At 42.0% G+C, this 17379-nt stretch overlaps 1 protein-coding gene across 1 annotated transcript in view; it reads left to right on the top strand.

Moving 5' to 3' along the window:
- Positions 1-17379, top strand: part of ST6GALNAC5 (ST6 N-acetylgalactosaminide alpha-2,6-sialyltransferase 5) — a 213237-nt gene that overhangs the window by 170124 nt on the left and 25734 nt on the right. Inside the window, exon 3 of the mRNA XM_070786294.1 lies at positions 13258-13667. Within this exon, the coding sequence (XP_070642395.1) occupies positions 13258-13667 (410 nt within the window). The remainder of the gene's footprint in view (positions 1-13257; positions 13668-17379) is intronic.

The following is a 17379-nucleotide window of genomic DNA, read 5'->3' as shown; positions in this document are numbered from 1 at the left end:
TAGAATTTGCCTCTCAAGGCTGTTTCAGGATTAAGGTAGATGATGCATGATTTGTGCTTAGAACGGTGCCTTACACGTGAGTTAGTTGAACATTTTGTCAATGTTATTAGTGGCGAATATCTTTCTTATATAATAAGTGAGGGAGGCTGCCTCCAATTAGAGCAGTCAGGGAGGGCCTCCTGGAGGAGATGGCTTTTAATCTGACATGCGGGACTTCCCTGGTGGTCCAGTGGCTAAGACTCTGCACTCCCAATGCACAAGGCCAGGGTTTGATCCCTGGTCAGGGAACTAGATCCCACAGGTTGCCACTAAAGATCTTGCAAGCTCTAACAAAGATCAAAGATCCTGTTGCTGCAGCTAAGACCTGGTACAGTAAAATTAATAAATAATTTTTTTTAATCTGACACATGAGAGAATGGGACAAGCATGTAAATAATAGGGGGAACAAAGGCTAGAGGTCAAAGAAGGAATGCCTTATCTCTCCCCGAAGCAGAAAGGAGATCTGTGGTCAGTGGGGCTGGAGAAGGAACCAATGAGTTGAGGACCAAGAAGTAGGCACAACTCCAGCCAGATGAAGAATTTGGATTCTGTTTTTCTAGCAAGGTAGGAGAGTGAATGCTTTATGCTTTAAAATCTCCCTCTGAGAGTCATGCAGAGAGTGAACTGTAAGGGTGAAAGCTGCAGGGCCAGGATGGAGCCTTGCTGGCTAGAGTGCTGGCAGGAGGCTGGAAGGCAGAGTAAAGACTCTGTGTGTGGGGTGGGGGGTGGCAATGCATTGGTTTCCCAGAGCTGCCAAAACAAGTTTCTACAAAGTGGGTGTCTTAAAACAACAGAAATTTATTCTCTCACAGTTCTGGGGGTCAGAAGTCTGAAATCAAGGTTTTGGCAGGGTCCTGCTCCCTCTCAAAGCTCTCAAAATCCTTCCTGGCATCTCCCAGCTTCTGGTGCTTGCCGGCAATCTTCGGTGTTCTCAGGCAGCAGATGAATCACTGCAATCCGTTCCATGAGGTTGCAAAGAGTCGGACACAACTGAACAACAATCTCTGTCTCATCATATGATGTTCTCTCTCTTGGTCTCTAGGTCTTTGATCTCTTCATATAATGACACTAGTAATTGGATTTAGGGCTCTCTAATCCAGTCAGACCTCATCTTGATTTGCATTTTAAATACATCTGCAAAAACCCTATTTCCAAATAAGGTTCACACTCACAGGTACTGGGATGTTAAGACTTTAATATAACTTTTCTGAGGGACATAGTTCAACCCACAACAGGCAGAAGGGTCCTGACTGGCCATGCCTCCAAGAGGCCGTGCTGGAGAGAAGCCAAACTGGCCCAACTTCCCCAGCAAGAATAACCCTGGCCACACACAGAGCATCAGCATCTTCAACCCCTATAATAGGGGTTTGAATGCTCTTTAGTTATCCCTGGCTGCTCCTTCCAAATCAGCAGGCAGGTGGCACAGAGGTGGGAAGCGCTGCAGATAAGGAATGCTCCTTCTTATTCATCTGTCTTCACCACATTTCTTCCATTTCCAGGTTTAATCTTAAGTAAAACTATTAATTCATGATTCCTTTTCAGTGAGTCCCCAGTGACTTTAAACAATCTACTGACATAGGCGGATTTTCTTAGATTTGTGGAAAGAGGAGACCTGAGGTTTATCTCAGATGGTGCCCTTAGTGTGTGACCTTGAGCAAATCATATAACCTTCTGAGTTTCAGCTTCCTCTTCTATAAAACGAAGGCACTGTCCCGGGCTGGGGGTTCTCAACCTTGAGGATGTGTCAGAATCACCTGTGTTGCTAAAACACAGATTGCTGGGCCTCACCTCAGAGCATCTGATTAAGAAGGATTCTGGCAGAGCCTGAGAACTGCAATTCTAGAAAGTTTCTAGACTTTGTTGTTGCTGCTGGTTGAGGAACCAGTCAGAGAAATACTGTCCTAGATAATCTCTGAGATTTCTGCCTGTGATTCTATCCCATAATTCTACAAAACGCAAATTTCAATTTAATATGAGTAGGCAAAGTAAAATGTCTAAATTTAATTATCAAAATCTGGCTTTCCCAGTTTTATTGACATATAATAGACAAATGAAATTGTATATATTTAAAGTATATAATGTGATGGTTTGATATACATATATATTGTGAAGTGATTACCACATCCATTAATTAATTAACACCTCTATCACTCCACATTACATTTTGTGTGTGTAGGTGTGTGTAGTGAGAATGCTTAAGATCTACTCTCTTAGCAAATTTCAAGTATACAATGTCATATTATTAACTATAGTCACCATACTGTACATTAGATCCCCAGAACTTATTCATCTTATGAATAAAATCTCTACCCTTTGACCAGCATCTGCCCATTTCTCCCAGCTCCTGGCCACTGCCATTATACTCTCTTTTCCTATGGGTTCAATTTTTTTAGGTTCTAAATATGTGGGATCATCTACTATTTTTCTTTCTCTGGTTTAATTTACTTAGCATAATGTCCTCCAGTTTCATCCATGTTGTAGGTGGCAGAATTTCCTTCTTTCATGGCTGAATACTGTTTCATTGTGGGTTGAATATTTTTCTTTATTTATCATTTTTCTTTATTCATACACTCATTAATGGACACTTACAGTGTTTTCACATTTCAGCTACTATGAATAATGTGGCAGTCAACATTAAAGTGCAGGTATATGTCCAAAATACTGATTTTATTTCTTTCATATGTACATTCAGAAGTGGGACTGTGATATCAAATGGTTGTTTTATCTTTATAAAATCTGGTTTATATATAAATACATGTCACAGTCACTGCTCACCTTATTTTTCACCTTGGATTTATCTCTCCTAACCTAAAGGTGTTGATTAAAAGGCTCCTCTTTCTCTATATTCTCTGTACACATAGACTATGCACTTTCCTCTGCCTTGTGAGTCCTGCACATACAAGACTCCTGCAGAAGTCAACAGAATGTTGACCTAGAGCTTAATAGAATCACCTACTCCTGGTAGAACTTATTTGGGGGTGGAAAAGGAGTCAAATAGATGGAATTAGAAATTTGAAAACTATGGCATAAATAAGACTATGAAAAGATCATCAATATCTTTACTCATTAGGAAAATGCAAATCAAAAACACAATGAAATAGAACAATTTACACAGAGTTTTTACACAATTATTTACATGGATATAGAACAATTCTAAACTTTGTATGGAACCACAAAAGACTACAAATAACCAAAGCAATCTTGAGAAAGAAGAAGAACCAAGTGGAGGCATCACACTTCCTGATTTCAAACTATATTACAAAGATATAGTGATCAAATAGTATGGTATTGGCATAAAAAAAGACACTTATATCAATGAAACAGACTAGAGAGCCCAGATATAAACCCATGCGCTTATGATAAATTTATTTATAACAAAGGAGCTAATGAATATATAATGTGTAAAGGACAGTCTCCTCAGTAAACAGTGTTGGGAAAACTGGACAATCACGTGCAAAAGAAAGAAAATGGACATTCACCATGTACAAAAATCAATTTAAAATGGATTAAAGACTTGAACATAAAACCTGAAACATTCCTAGAAGAAAACATAGGTACTAAGCTACTTGTCATAAGTCTAGATGATAATATTTTTTTTACTCCAACACCAAAAGCAAAAATAAACAAGTGGGACTCCATCAAACTAAAAAACTTCTGCCCAGCAAAGGAAACTCTGACAAAATGAAAAGGCAGACTTCCTTGCTGCTACAGTAGATAGGCATCCACCTGCCAGTGTGAGTGACCTGGGTCCATCCCCGCTCCAGGAAGGCTCCACGTGCCTCAGAGCAACTAAGCCTGTGTGCCACAACTACTGAGCCTGGGTGCTGCAATTACTGAAGCCCAAGCACCTAGAGGTTGTGCTCTGCAACAACAGAAGCCACCACAGTGAAAAGCCTGCACACCATAACTAGACTGTAGCCCCCGCTCTCTGCAAATAGAGAAAGCCTGAGTGAGGCAATGAAGACCAAGCGCAACCAAAAAATAAATAAACAAATACTGTTCTTAATGAAAAGACAACCTACTGAATGGGGGATAATATTGCAAATCATATATCTGATAAGGGATTAATATCCAGAATATTAAAAAAAAAACTCATACCACTCAATAGCAAAATCAAACAAACAATCCAGCTTAAAAGTGGGCAGAGGTCATTATGCTGTACATTTTAAACTTATACAGTGCTATATGACAATTATATCTCAATAAAACTGGAAGAAAAAATTGGTCAATGATCTCACAGACATTTCTCTGGAGAAGACATACATGTAGCCAACATGTATTGATACACGAAAAGGAGCTCAACGTCACTGATCAGTTCAGTTCAGTTGCTCAGTTGTGTCCAACTCTTGCCACCCCATGAACCGCAGCACGTCAGGCCTCCCTGTCCATCACCAACTCCCGGAGTTCACACAAACTCATGTCCATTGAGTTGGTGATGCCATCCAATCATCTCATCCCCTGTCATCCCCTTCTCCTGCCCTCAATCTTTCCCAGCATCAGGGTCTTTTCAAATGAGTCAGCTCTTCACATCAGGTGGCCAAAATATTGGAGTTTCAGCTTCAACATCAGTCCTTCCAATGAACACTCAGGACTGATCTCATTTAGGATGGACTGGTTGGATCTCCTTGCTGTCCAAGGGACTCTCAAGAGTCTTCTCCAACACCACAGTCCAAAAGCATTAATTCTTCAGCGCTCAACTTTCTTTATACTCCAACTCTTACATCCACACATGACTACTGGAAAAACCATAGCCTTGACTAGATGGACCTTTGTTGGCAAAGTAATGTCTCTGCTTTTTAATATGCTGTCTAGGTTGGTCACAGCTTTTCTTCCAAGGAGCAAGAGTCCTTTAATTTCATGGCTGCAATCACCATCTGCAATGATTTTGGAGTCCAAAAAAATAATGTCTGACACTGTTTCCACTGTTTCCCCATCTATTTCCCATGAAGTGATGCCATAAAGGGACCAGATGCCATGATCTTCATTTTCTGAATGTTGAGCTTTAAGTCAACTTTTTCACTCTCCACTTTCACTTTCATCAAGAGGCTTTTTAGTTCCTCTTCACTTTCTGCCATAAGGGTCGTGTCATCTGCATATCTGAGGTTATTGATATTTCTCCCAGCAATCTTGATTCCAGCTTGTGCTTCTTCCAGCCCAGCGCTTCTCATGATGTACTCTGCATAGAAGTTAAATAAGCAGGGTGATAATATACAGCCTTGACGTACTCCTTTTCCTATTTGGAACCAGTCTGTTATTCCATGTCCAGTTCGAACTGTTGCTTCCTGACCTGCATACAGGTTTCTCAAGAGGCAGGTCAGGTGGTCTGGTATTCCCATCTCTTAAACAATTGTCCACAGTTTATTGTGATCCACACAGTCAAAGGCTTTGGCAGAGTCAATAAAGCAGAAATAGATGTTTTTCTGGAACTCTCTTGCTTTTTCCATGATCCAGCGGATGTTGGCAATTTGATCTCTGGTTCCTCTGCCTTTTCTAAAACCAGCTTGAACATCTGGAAGTTCACAGTTCACATATTGCTGAAGCCTGGCTTGGAGAATTTTGAGCATTACTTTACTAGCATGTGAGATGAGTGCAATTGTGCAGTAGTTTGAGCGTTCTTTGACATTGCCTTTCTTTGGGATTTGAGTGAATACTGACCTTTTCCAGTCCTGTGGCCACTGCTGAGTTTTCCAAATTTGCTGGCATATCGAGTGCAGCACTTTCACAGCATCATCTTTCAGGATTTGAAATAGCTCCACTGGAATTCCATCACTTCCACTAGCTTTGTTTGTAGTGATGCTTTCTAAGGCCCACTTGACTTCACATTCCAGGATGTCTGGCTCTAGGTCAGTGATCACACCATCGTGATTATCTGGGTCGTGAAAATCTTTTTTGTACAGTTCTTTTGTGTATTCTTGCCACGTCTTCTTAATCATCAGGGAAATACATATCTAAATCACAGTGAGATATCATTCATGCCTGTAAGAAGAATTGTTATCAATAAGATGAAAAATAACATGTCTTGGTAGAGATGTGCATCTCTTTAGGATTATGGGAATGTTCTTTTTTTTTAATTTTATTTTATTTTTTAACTTTACAATATTGTATTGGTTTTGCCATATATCAAAATGAATCCACCACAGGTATACATGTGTTCCCCATCCTGAACTCTCCTCCCTCCTCCCTCCCCATACCATCCCTCTGGGTCATCCCAGTGCACCAGCCCCAAATGTTGTTAAACTAGATCATAGTGATGGTCATAAAACTCTGTAAATATTCTTAAAATCATTGAACTTACATTTAAAAGGAGTGAATTTTATGGTATGTAAATTATATATAAATAAAGTTGTCTAAAGGCATTTAAGTAATAGAATGCAATTCCATTAAAATTTAAAAAAAAAAGAAAACTAATGGGATTTCCTGGGCCTCTCTTTGAAGGTCACCTAATGCTGAAAGTGTTTATGACATATGCAGGAGAATTCAAATACCTCTGTTTAGAAAATATCAACCTACTTACCCAGACCAGAAAATATTAGACTGGTTACTAGTTGGTAGAATGGTGACACTTAAATACATTAAGCACATTTCTTTCATATTCTTGATGTACCAGGCACTGTGGTAAGTGCTATATGCTTTATTCTTCAGTCACTCATTCAAAAATATTTATTGATCTTATATTTTATGCTCAGCATTGTTCTTTATGCTGAAGACACAGTATGAGTAAGACAAAGTCCCACATTTCTTGGAGCTTACATTCTAGTAAGGGAGAAAGACATAAACATGTAAACACACAAGCCATAATACAGATTACTTTAGGTGGTGATATATGAGTTCAAAAATAAGCCTGGATAATGGAGAGAGTCGCAGAAGATGGCAAAGGAGGGCAGTGGAAATTGAGGGCTCAGGGAAGGTTTCTGGCAGAGGAGGGGGTAGGCTGAGGTAACATTTGAAGAATATAAAAGTGTCATCATGCAAGGATCAGGAGAACAGTGTCCTGGGTGGGGAAATAGCTAATATAAATCACATCAGGCCATAGGAAATGGAGAGATGACCATGTAATTAACAGAAAGCAGAACAAAGTAGAGGCACCACACTCCTTGATTTCAACTATATTGCAAAGCCATAGTAGTCAAACAGTGTGGTATTGGCATCATCTTGGACAGAACTCTCTGTTAATTACATATTAAAAGTCACCCCAGAAGCTTTGTGGATATGGGAACATGGATATGGGAACATGGAAGAGGGAAAGAATGAAGAAGTAAAGAATTAAGAGTGTGCAGCAGGAGCTAAAGAGAGATGACGGTGGCTTTGATGAAGAGGGTGACAGCAGAGATGGTGAGAGGTACTAGTATCTGGGACATCTTAGGATAGATCCAATAGGGTTGGATGCTCTGTAGAGGGTGGAGAAAGAGGTGTTGAGAATGATCCTTGAATTTTACCTTGAGAAACAAGGTAGAAGGCACACCATTCATTGAAAGGGCAAACTTCTTTGAGATTGACTCTACTATATCCTGATCATGGATGAAGAAACTGGGGCTCAGAGAAGCTAAGCCACTTTGCCCCCAGGTTATCCACCTAAGGAATGGGAGAAGTAGGTTCAAAGCCAGTGACTCCAAAGACCATATTTTGTTTCTGTTTCTTTATTTATTTGGGGGGGGGGGGTGCTGTGCTGGGTCTTCATGGCTGTGCCAGGATTTCTGTAGTTGCAGCAAGCAGGGGCTACTCTCTAGTTGCCATGTGTGGGCTTCTCATTGCGGTGGCTTCTCTTGCTGCAGAGCACAGGCTCTAAGGTGCACGGCTTCAGTAGTTGTGGTGCACAGGCTTAGTTGTCCTGCGACATGTGGGATCTTCCCAGTCCAGGAATCAAACCCATGTTCCTTACATTGGCAGGTGGATTCTTAACCGCTGGACCACCAGGGAAGTCCCAAAGGCCATATTTTAAACACTGTTTAGTACTAACTCCTGCTCAAAGTGTTCCTTCATCCTCAGCCAGACAGTGGACAGAAATCATGGAAAGTAGCATTGGGTGGCTAGAGGAGGGCTTCTTGGCTAATGGGTGGGCATGTCATTAAACAAGAGGGAGAGGAGCAACTTGAAGGAGTAACATTTTTCCAGTGAATCATATTACATAACCAGAGTGCCTTATACCTAGTGTCAGGCTAAACAGAGATTGACAGGTAATAACAGCCCAGTAATTACAGGAAAACATCAGCTTTAAAAGTGCAGAGATTCTTGAAATACCTGAAGCCATTTAATATATCTTATGTTTGCTCCAGACCAAGAGTCAGCTCCCAGAGCAAGACTGGTCTCATTACCAAACTAATGGACATCATGCTCTGAGGTGCCTTTCTTTCTGCCAAATAAATCAGAATTTTAAAAACTGAAGCCCAAGATAGCCATGCTGCAAATGTTTGCAAGGACATCACTGAGTGTTTCAGGTGTCAAGTTTAATTTGACTTGGCCCGGTCTGTTCTTTTAAGAAAGGCTCAGGAGGCATCAGCTGGGTCACAGGGAGAATTCCTTCTGCTCTTGCTCTTTGAGCTGAGACAGAAATCAAACCTTGATTCCCTGAGCATACTTTCTCAAGCAGGAATTGCCCCTGTCGCTATGGCCCAAAGGAGTAAGTTGTGATGAAAGTTGTCATTCTCCCCTATTCCCTGATTGTAGGGTTTTTGTTTTTTTTTTCCCCAGGAGTAGAGGATGAAGATAGAAGCTCATTCACACTTTTATGAGCCCCCAGTAAGTGGCAGCCACTGTCCTAGGAAGTGAAAGTCGCTCAGTCATGTCCAACTCTGCTACCCCATGGACTATACAGTCCATGGAATTCTCTAGGCCAGAATACTGGAGTGGGTAGCCAGTCCCTTCTCCAGGGGATCTCCCCAACCCAGGGAAGTCGGCTGATGCCAAATCTTTATATTATCAAAAAGCAGAAGTGATAGCAAAAATAAAAGGGTAAACATTGTGTGTGCCCACTTCTGTGTGTGTGTGCATGTGTGTGTGTGATATGTGCACACTCCCTCAGCTGCTCCCCGCACACTCCTGTGCACCGCACTCCTAGGGCCTGAGCATCAGTGGCCTGGACAAAGGGAAACTCCTCCGTGCCTTGCAGACTTTCCTCAGCATTTTTCACCATACAATAGCTCTAATGACCTTGGCATCGAGCTCTTACTGGGGATTAATAACTGGCTGGGTTTAATGGCCCTTACTGTGTCCTGGGCCATTTTCCCAGTCAGCCATTAATTCCAAGCAGTGCCCTGGGCTCTGGCCATTATGACTCCCTGGGCCAAGTGGCTGCCTTGAGGCAAACGGCTCAGCCTCCTTCTCTGCAGACAGAGCTTCCACTGCGCTCTCCCCTGCTTTTCTCCATGGCATTGGTACATAGGGCTGCAGGCAAATTGTTGGTTAGGGCATCACATGATGTCTTCTTTTTATGTGTGTAGATTTTCTCAGAAGACAGAGAAGTGTAGAAGTTGAATTTCATTCACTCACTTATCAACTCGCCTGTCTATTCAGTAGCAATTGAGTGTTTTTTATGGGTCAGGAAGCAAGAGAGATTTTGGAGTGACCTAATATGGGTGCTCATGTTTCCTACCAGGGTCAGAACACCTCACCAAGTGGGGCTTTATGGAAAATGTCCCCGAGACTCAGGGAGGCTGGATACTGTGAGAAGAAAGAAAGGGTAGGGATGCAGTGATTCATGAGGAGCCACTACCCCTCTTGCATCCTTGGTGCAGGTTCACCTCCCAGGTGCGCCAGCACAGCCCCAAGTTCACTTTCCCAAACTCCTCGGTGTGATTCATCAACTCAGCGTCTGCGTGCTTCAGTGAAGACTGTCAATACTCCGTCAGGAATCTTAACTCACCAAGGCATGAATATATCCACCCATTTCATTAAGACACTCAGGATGGTCACGGTCCTGCAATGTGAAGAAGCCAGGCTGTCTCAGAGGAGTAACATTCCAAGAACCTGGGTCCCAAAATCTGTATAGTCATTCCACCTCCCAAGATATCCTTAGTCCCTCTGAATGCAGGAAAGAGACTTCGTTTCCTCCTTTGGAAGGGATTCAGCCTTTGGTACATGCTCTTATCAACTGCAGGAAGTGTAACATTATGTTTAGAACAGTTACTGTCATTTTATTGGCTGCACTTACTAAAAGGCACTTAAGGCATAATTCAGACATCGATCTTTTCTGTATTGTTTGGTGCATCTGAGCAACACAAAGAGAGGGTGCTGGTGTCCAAGGTAATCAATATACCTCAGAGCTCAGGCAGGTGGGCATGAGGGAGGGCTTTCTGGGGCAGGGTGGACCCCAGTGTATTCTGTCCTGTGCCCAGGAATCACAGAGGGTCTGTATGGCATAGTCAGGAATGTTGACCTTCCCTAAAAGGGTCTTCATCTGGCCTCACATGGGCATAGGAGAAAGAGAGATAGAGAGAGAGAAGTCCTTGGAATCTTCAGAGGTGTTACCAGTTTCACCCATCAAGCAGCCTGTGCTCTGAGAATCACAGTAGAATAATTCATTACAGGGAAAGAGATACTGGGACCTTTCTTTAGAATTTTTCCCCAGTAAAAATGAGCACAATATCTAGAAATTATAGATCAGACTGGAAAATTCAGGATTAATACTTCTAGGTGAGTCTGATAAGAAAAAGCAGGTTCCAATGGCCTTGGGGTCCAGTGGAATGAAATCTTACAAAGTGACCTTATCAAGCAAATGGACTGAGTTACACTGTACCTCAGGGGTATATTAAGTGCTCAATGAATGTCTTTTAAATGAATGAACGAATGAATGTCATCTGGCTATTAGCATCTTAGTTGGCCCTCTCTTTGTTTTACGAGTGAGAAAGTTAAGTATCTGATTGGTGATAAAGCCTGCTTTAGACCCTGGGTCTCCTGACCCTAATCATCATTTGGTAATGTGCTATTTGCAGATGCCCCAGTCATCTTTGTAGAAATGTTTTAAGTGGGCTTCTACATGAGTAGAAGTTTCCCAGGATTTAAGACTTTTGGTGCTAAAATCCAAATAACCCCTAACAAACCGGGTTGTTTTTCCACTCCTCAATATTCTCATTAGTAAATAGGGGTGATGATGTATCTTTCTTATAGGGTTATTTGAAGAATTAATGCAATTATATAAAAAGCTCATAACAGTGCCTGGCACATAGGGACATCCAGAAATATTAACTAATATTAATATTAGTTCACTCTTTCCTTTATGTTCCCCGCTCTGCTCTGCTCCAAACAGCCCCCTTTACTAACACTGAGGCACAGCCCTGCAATGTGTCATGTTTTATTGCACATCTTTACTGACCCACTGCCTGCTTCTAAAGTATAAACTTTGAAGGGTTCTGTTTTTCCATTCCATTTGCATTCTTACTGCCCAGCAGAGTGCATGTCACCTAAGAGTAGTGAAACTGAAAGTCACTCAGTCGTGTCCGACTCTTTGTGACTCTGTGGATGTAGCCTGCCAGCCTCCTCTGTCCATGGGGATTCTCCAGACAAGAATACTAGAGTTGATGCCATTCTCTTCTCCAGGGGATCTTCCCAAACCAGGGATTGAACCTGGGTCTCACATTGCAGGCAGATTCTTTACTGTCTGAGCCACCAGGGAAGCTTCACCTGAGAGTAACTTGATGTCAAATGAATGATGAGAATTTGCAGTGGTAGAATTGCCATTTCATAAGCCCATGTGTCAATGATTGACTCCGGGTGATTAGTACATACTGACTTGTATATGGGCCTACAATGCTCTCCACTCTGCCTGATAATCCCCGAATCAGCCGTCACTTAATGAATGACACTGTGCCAGGTCCTACGGTAAGGACCGGGTTGAACTGCATGCAATTTCTATTAATAATTTTTCAGGTCAAATATTGGCAATTCCATATGACTCAAGTTGATTCTATGTGTTCCAGCAAAGTGGAATGGTGCATAAATTATCCCCAGTTAAAGATGAGAAAACTGAGACTTGTGGAGGTTAGTGAATGGCCAAGGTCCCAAAGCTAACAGGTGGTAGGGCCAAGCCTGGACCATCCTGTGTGGGTGCCCTTCGCCACTCTGCGAAGGGCACTCTGCAGTGAGGGAAGGTGGCCGCCCTTGGGTGCTCTTTGTCTGATTCTGAAGATAGAGCCATGGTTCAAGAAACTCCCAGAGTAAATATACAACTGAATACACGCAGAACAAAATTGGAACCAGTTTCCTGGGACTGTGCAGGACCCGGTGTGTCCAGTTCAAAGTTAACAGGGAAGGAGGACAGAGTCTCTGGGGAGAATATAATAGAGCAACAGTCCTTCAGAACATTCTTGACTGTCAGTTTCTTGTGCACTTGTTGGCCTTGGCCTCAGGCCCTAATTACATTATCTTCAAACAGCAACCGAGATATTTCTCGTTAAACACGATCAGGGAAATGTATAGCATATAGGAATGTTGCTGTTCAGAAAACACATCAGGGGTTCAGGGTATTGAAGCGAGCCCCATCCTTGGCGTTGCTATGGTGGTGACTGCAGGCCCAGGGCTCCCACAAGGCATGTGTGCACTCGATGAGCTTAAGGCTTTCTTCACATTTCTGAAGGTGGACCAACTCAGTTTCTCACTCTCTCCCTTTAAAATGGGAGAAACAATCCTAATTGTCATTTCAAAATTATGGCATCTGAGGGGTTACAATTTGCATGTCTTTTCTCCTGTGATTTTTAGATGATGCCTATTTAGGATAAATATATTTGTACAGCATCCAAGAATACTGATATATGCTTAACTTCCAATCAGGTGAGTCAAGAGCATCAAAACTAGTGTCAGAGCACATTGTAATATAGTCTTTTCTTCAACTTAGGGGTAACTCTGGATTCAGAAAGACCTGAATTTGAGAGCATGACTTCATTACTTGCTAGTTATGTATCTGAGCATTTTTTTTAAATGTCTCTGAGCCTTGGGGTATCATTATCTGTAAAATGGCAGTCACAGCAAGCTTGTTACATTGATATGACAGTCTGATATGTTAATATCAGTGAAGCCCAGACCCCCATGTTCGACAGGTCACTGCTGGCTCTTTTCCTGTTGTCCAGAGCTCCCTGACACCAGTCTGATGAGGTAATAGCATCAGGGGTATATTTTGACAAAAGAGGGAGGAGAAAAAAGAGAGGCAGCCCTCAGATGCAGGAAAGTGACCCGCTGGTGCCAAGAGAGCATTGCCCACTGATGGAGTCCTTCTCCCTCTCCTTCCAGCCGCTGAAAATGCACTGCAGGGACTGCGCCCTGGTGACGAGCTCCGGGCAGCTGCTGCGCAGCAGGCAAGGCGCCCAGATTGACCAGACTGAATGTGTCATTCGCATGAACGACGCCCCCACTCGTGGCTACGGGCGGGACGTGGGCAACCGCACCAGCCTGCGGGTCATCGCGCATTCCAGCATCCAGCGGATCCTCCGCAACCGCCATGACCTGCTCAACGTCAGCCAGGGCACCGTGTTCATCTTCTGGGGCCCCAGCAGCTACATGCGCCGCGACGGCAAGGGCCAGGTCTACAACAACCTGCAGCTGCTGAGCCAGGTGCTGCCCCGGCTGAAGGCCTTCATGATCGCGCGCCACAAGATGCTGCAGTTCGACGAGCTCTTCAAGCGCGAGACCGGCAAAGACAGGTACGGAGGCGAGGGCAAGAGGTGGCACGGGAGACAGGCTAGGGCGAGGAAACGTTCTCCCTGGCTGGCCAATTCACCAAGAGCGAAGCTTTTTTTTTTTAATGCTTATGTCAGATAAGCTTCTTTTTCTTTAAATTTTTAATCATTTTTTTTAATTGAAGTATACTTCATTTACAATGTTGTAGTTTCAGGTGTATAGCAAAGCAATTCAGTTATATGTGTGCTAAGTCCTGTCTGACTCTTTGCAACCCCATGGACTGTAGCCCACTGAGGTTCCACTGTCCATGGAATTTTCCAGGCAAGAATACTGGAGTGGGGAGCCATTTCCTACTCCAGCGGATCTTCCTGACCCAGGGATTGAACCCATGCTCTTAAGTCTCCTGCCTTGGTAGGCAGATCCTTTACCACAGAGCCACCTGAGAAGCCTAATTCAGTTTTGTGTATAAATGTGTGTGTGTATATATATATATGGAGAACATATATATGTATGTATATATATGGAGAACATATATGTTTGTGTGTATATATATATATGGAGAACAACTGTATATAATTTTATATATATTATATGTATACTTATGTGTAATATAAGATTTCTCAGATTCTTTTCTGTTAGAGGTTATTACAAGATATTTAATATAGTTCCCTGTGCTGTAGTGTAAGTCCTTGTTGTTTATATGTTTTATATATAGGAGTGGTTAATTCCAAACTCCTAATTTATCTCTTTCCCTCACTACCCCTTTTGGTAACAGTAAGTTTTTATTCTAAATCTGTGAGTCTGTCTCTGTTTTGTAAATAAGTTTATTCATAGTTTTTTTTTAAGATTCCACATGTAAGTGATACATGATATTCGTCTTTCTCTGACTTACTTTGCTTAATGTGATAAGCTCTACATCCACCCATGTTGCTGCCACTGGAAGTATTTATTCTTTCTAAAAGCTCTTGCTTAGGGCTTTCTGCTTTGGCCCTGCTGCTCATGCTGTGGACAGAGTTCATCTGTAGGGGCCTCCTGGAGATTGGACTGTTCAAGTTGAATTTATAGGCAAAGTGAAGAGAGTATTTATATGGATAATTCAGGGCCATAGCCCTACTTTGGAGGAAGAGGTGACACTGCTGCTGGCTTACATTGGTAGTAAGTGCAAGATAATAGGTTTCTTGCATTTTAGTTCCTCAGGTGAACACTAACCAAAAAGAAGTAAATAGGGTTGTTTTTCTCTTCAAAGGCAAATATTTATTCAGTCAACAGATATTTATTAGTGCCTGCTATTTCACTGCACCTGATATGGGAAATACATATAGTCAAAAGTAAGGCAGATGTAGAACCTGCCCTCCAGGAATATAGTCTTCTAGGGTGGGCAGATGTTCACCAAGTAGTGGCCAATGTGCTAGGTCTTGTGAGGGGAAGAAAATGGTCCTCTGACCTGTGGGACAGGAAGACGGGCTGTAGTCTAGGGCAAGGCTTACCAAACTGTTAGTTACAGATCTGTAATGGGACACAAAATGCATGCAGTGAGTCACTATAAGATTTTTTTTAATATAATAGAAAGAATGGAATAATGTAATAAAAGACAATTTCAGCATTCATTCCCCACAGTAAGTAAGGAAAAGTATTATTTCATGAAATAAAATTTATTTCAGTTTTGTACATAAAAATATACATATACAGAGACGTCTTTTTGATGTGATAAAATCATTCTAGAATTAGATAGGGATGATGATGGCATAACTGTGAATATACTAAAAAGCACTAAATTACGTGCTTTAGACAACTATGAAATGAAAGCCATGTATAATACATGTGAGCATATACACTCAATCACGGTGTAAAATGTATTTCTTACTGTAAGTCCAAATCTTTTGAAAAGCACTGGTCTAGAAGGTGAGGGTCTGGTGGAAAGACTTCTTAAATACATCTTCTCCCAAAGATGTATTTAAGCAGAGGCTGAGGTCAATAAGTATTTATCCAGGTAAAGAAGAACCTGAGAAGCGGAGAAAAAAGTGCCCTTATGGATATGAGAAGGTGAGAAGTGAGAAGACTTGCAGGGGGTTGGAGAAGAGTCCCTGTGACTGTGGGCAGGAGGGTGATGGTGGGCGGGGTGGGCAGCTGGAGAGGAGGCAGAGATAAAGGGTGAGGAATCGGCTAAATCTCACTGAAGAAAAGGACAGTTACAGGTATCGAAAGGAACAGCGCGGTGTACATAGTGAACAGTGCGGTGTCCAAATACACAGCTCTGGGTTGGAATTTTGACTCTGTCCCTCACTAGCTGTATAGTCTAGGACAAAATAGCTAACCTTTTAGTAACTTCACATGTGAGAAGCGCACAGTGACTAGGCTTCATAGAACTGGTCTAATGATTAAATTTTACTTATTTCCTCAATTCTAAAACATTCTTTTATAATTAATATGTGTTTAATGATATAACTTACCCCTTTCCTAAGAAAAACTGTTCCTGAGCCAATTTCTGATAAAAAAAGAATTTGTTGTTGTTCAGTCACTAAGTCATGTTCAACTGTTTGTGGACTGCAGAACACCAGGCTTCCCTGTCCTCCACTATCTCCCAGAGTTTGCTCAAGTTCATGTAAATTGAGTCAGTGATGCCATCCAACTATCTCATCCTCTGCCACCCTCTTCTCCTTTTGCTTTCAATCTTGCCCAGCATCAGAGTCTTTTCCAATGAGTCAGCTCTTCACATCAGGTGGCCAAAGTATTGGAGCTTCAGCTTTAGCATCAGTCTTTCTAATGAATGTTGCTGTTCAGTCACTCAGTTTCGGCTGACTAATTGTGACCCCATGGACAGCAGCACGCTAGGCCTCCCTATCCTTCCAATGAATATTCAGGGTTAATTTCCTTTAGGATAGACTACTTTGATCTCCTGGCAGTCCAAGGGATTCTTAAGAGTCTTCCCTAGCACCACAATTCAAAAGCATCAATTCTTCAGAGCTCGGCCTTTTTTTATGGTCCAATTCTCAAATCCATACATGACTACTGGAAAAACCATAGCTTTGACTATATGGACCTTTGTTGGCAAAGTGATGTCTTTGCTTTTTAATACATTGTCTGGGTTTGTCATAGCTTTCCTTCTAAGAAGCAAGTGTCTTCTAATTTCATTGTTGCATTCACCACCCTCAGTGATTTTGGAGCCCAAGAAATAAAGAATAGGAAGTACTAAATCCTTTGGGCTAGCTTAAGCAACTCATTATGGAGAACAGTCTTAAAGAAAGAATAGAGCTCACTCTCCCCAAATTCTTTGTTGGGAAGAGCTTTCTCTTTAAATCCTGGAAATCTTTGTGATCGTTGGAGGGCTGGTCAGACAAGAGTAAGTATGATTTCTGATGGAGTGAGGAGAGCGGGACCCAGCTGCTGGCATGTGGCCTCCTTCCCTGGAGGTCCAGGTGACTAATTCCATGGTTAGCCCAGTCAGTAGATCACACAGGGAATCTTGTCATCATCACACACTGTCATGAAATCCAGTCATTCATTATCTTTTAAAAACCACAAATAAGACAGACTGCTGCTCATTTGTATGAGTTCTTTAACCAAAAGAGCATTTTATAAGAGAAGGAGAGTGAAGGAAGTTATTTACGGTTTCAATTTTTGTGTTTGGAAAATTCAAAATAAGTAAAAACACTCTCTTCAATAGAAAACACTTTTCTTTTGAGTTTAATGGTTGTTTGCTAGATTTAAGTATTCCTGAAACACTGCTGCAGTGTT

The sequence above is a fragment of the Bos indicus genome, chromosome 3, assembly GCF_029378745.1.
Source record: "Bos indicus isolate NIAB-ARS_2022 breed Sahiwal x Tharparkar chromosome 3, NIAB-ARS_B.indTharparkar_mat_pri_1.0, whole genome shotgun sequence".
Classification (NCBI taxonomy): Eukaryota; Metazoa; Chordata; class Mammalia; order Artiodactyla; family Bovidae; genus Bos; species Bos indicus.
The sequence above is the reverse complement of the archived record's forward strand: the minus strand, read 5'-3'. Positions and strand labels throughout refer to the sequence as shown.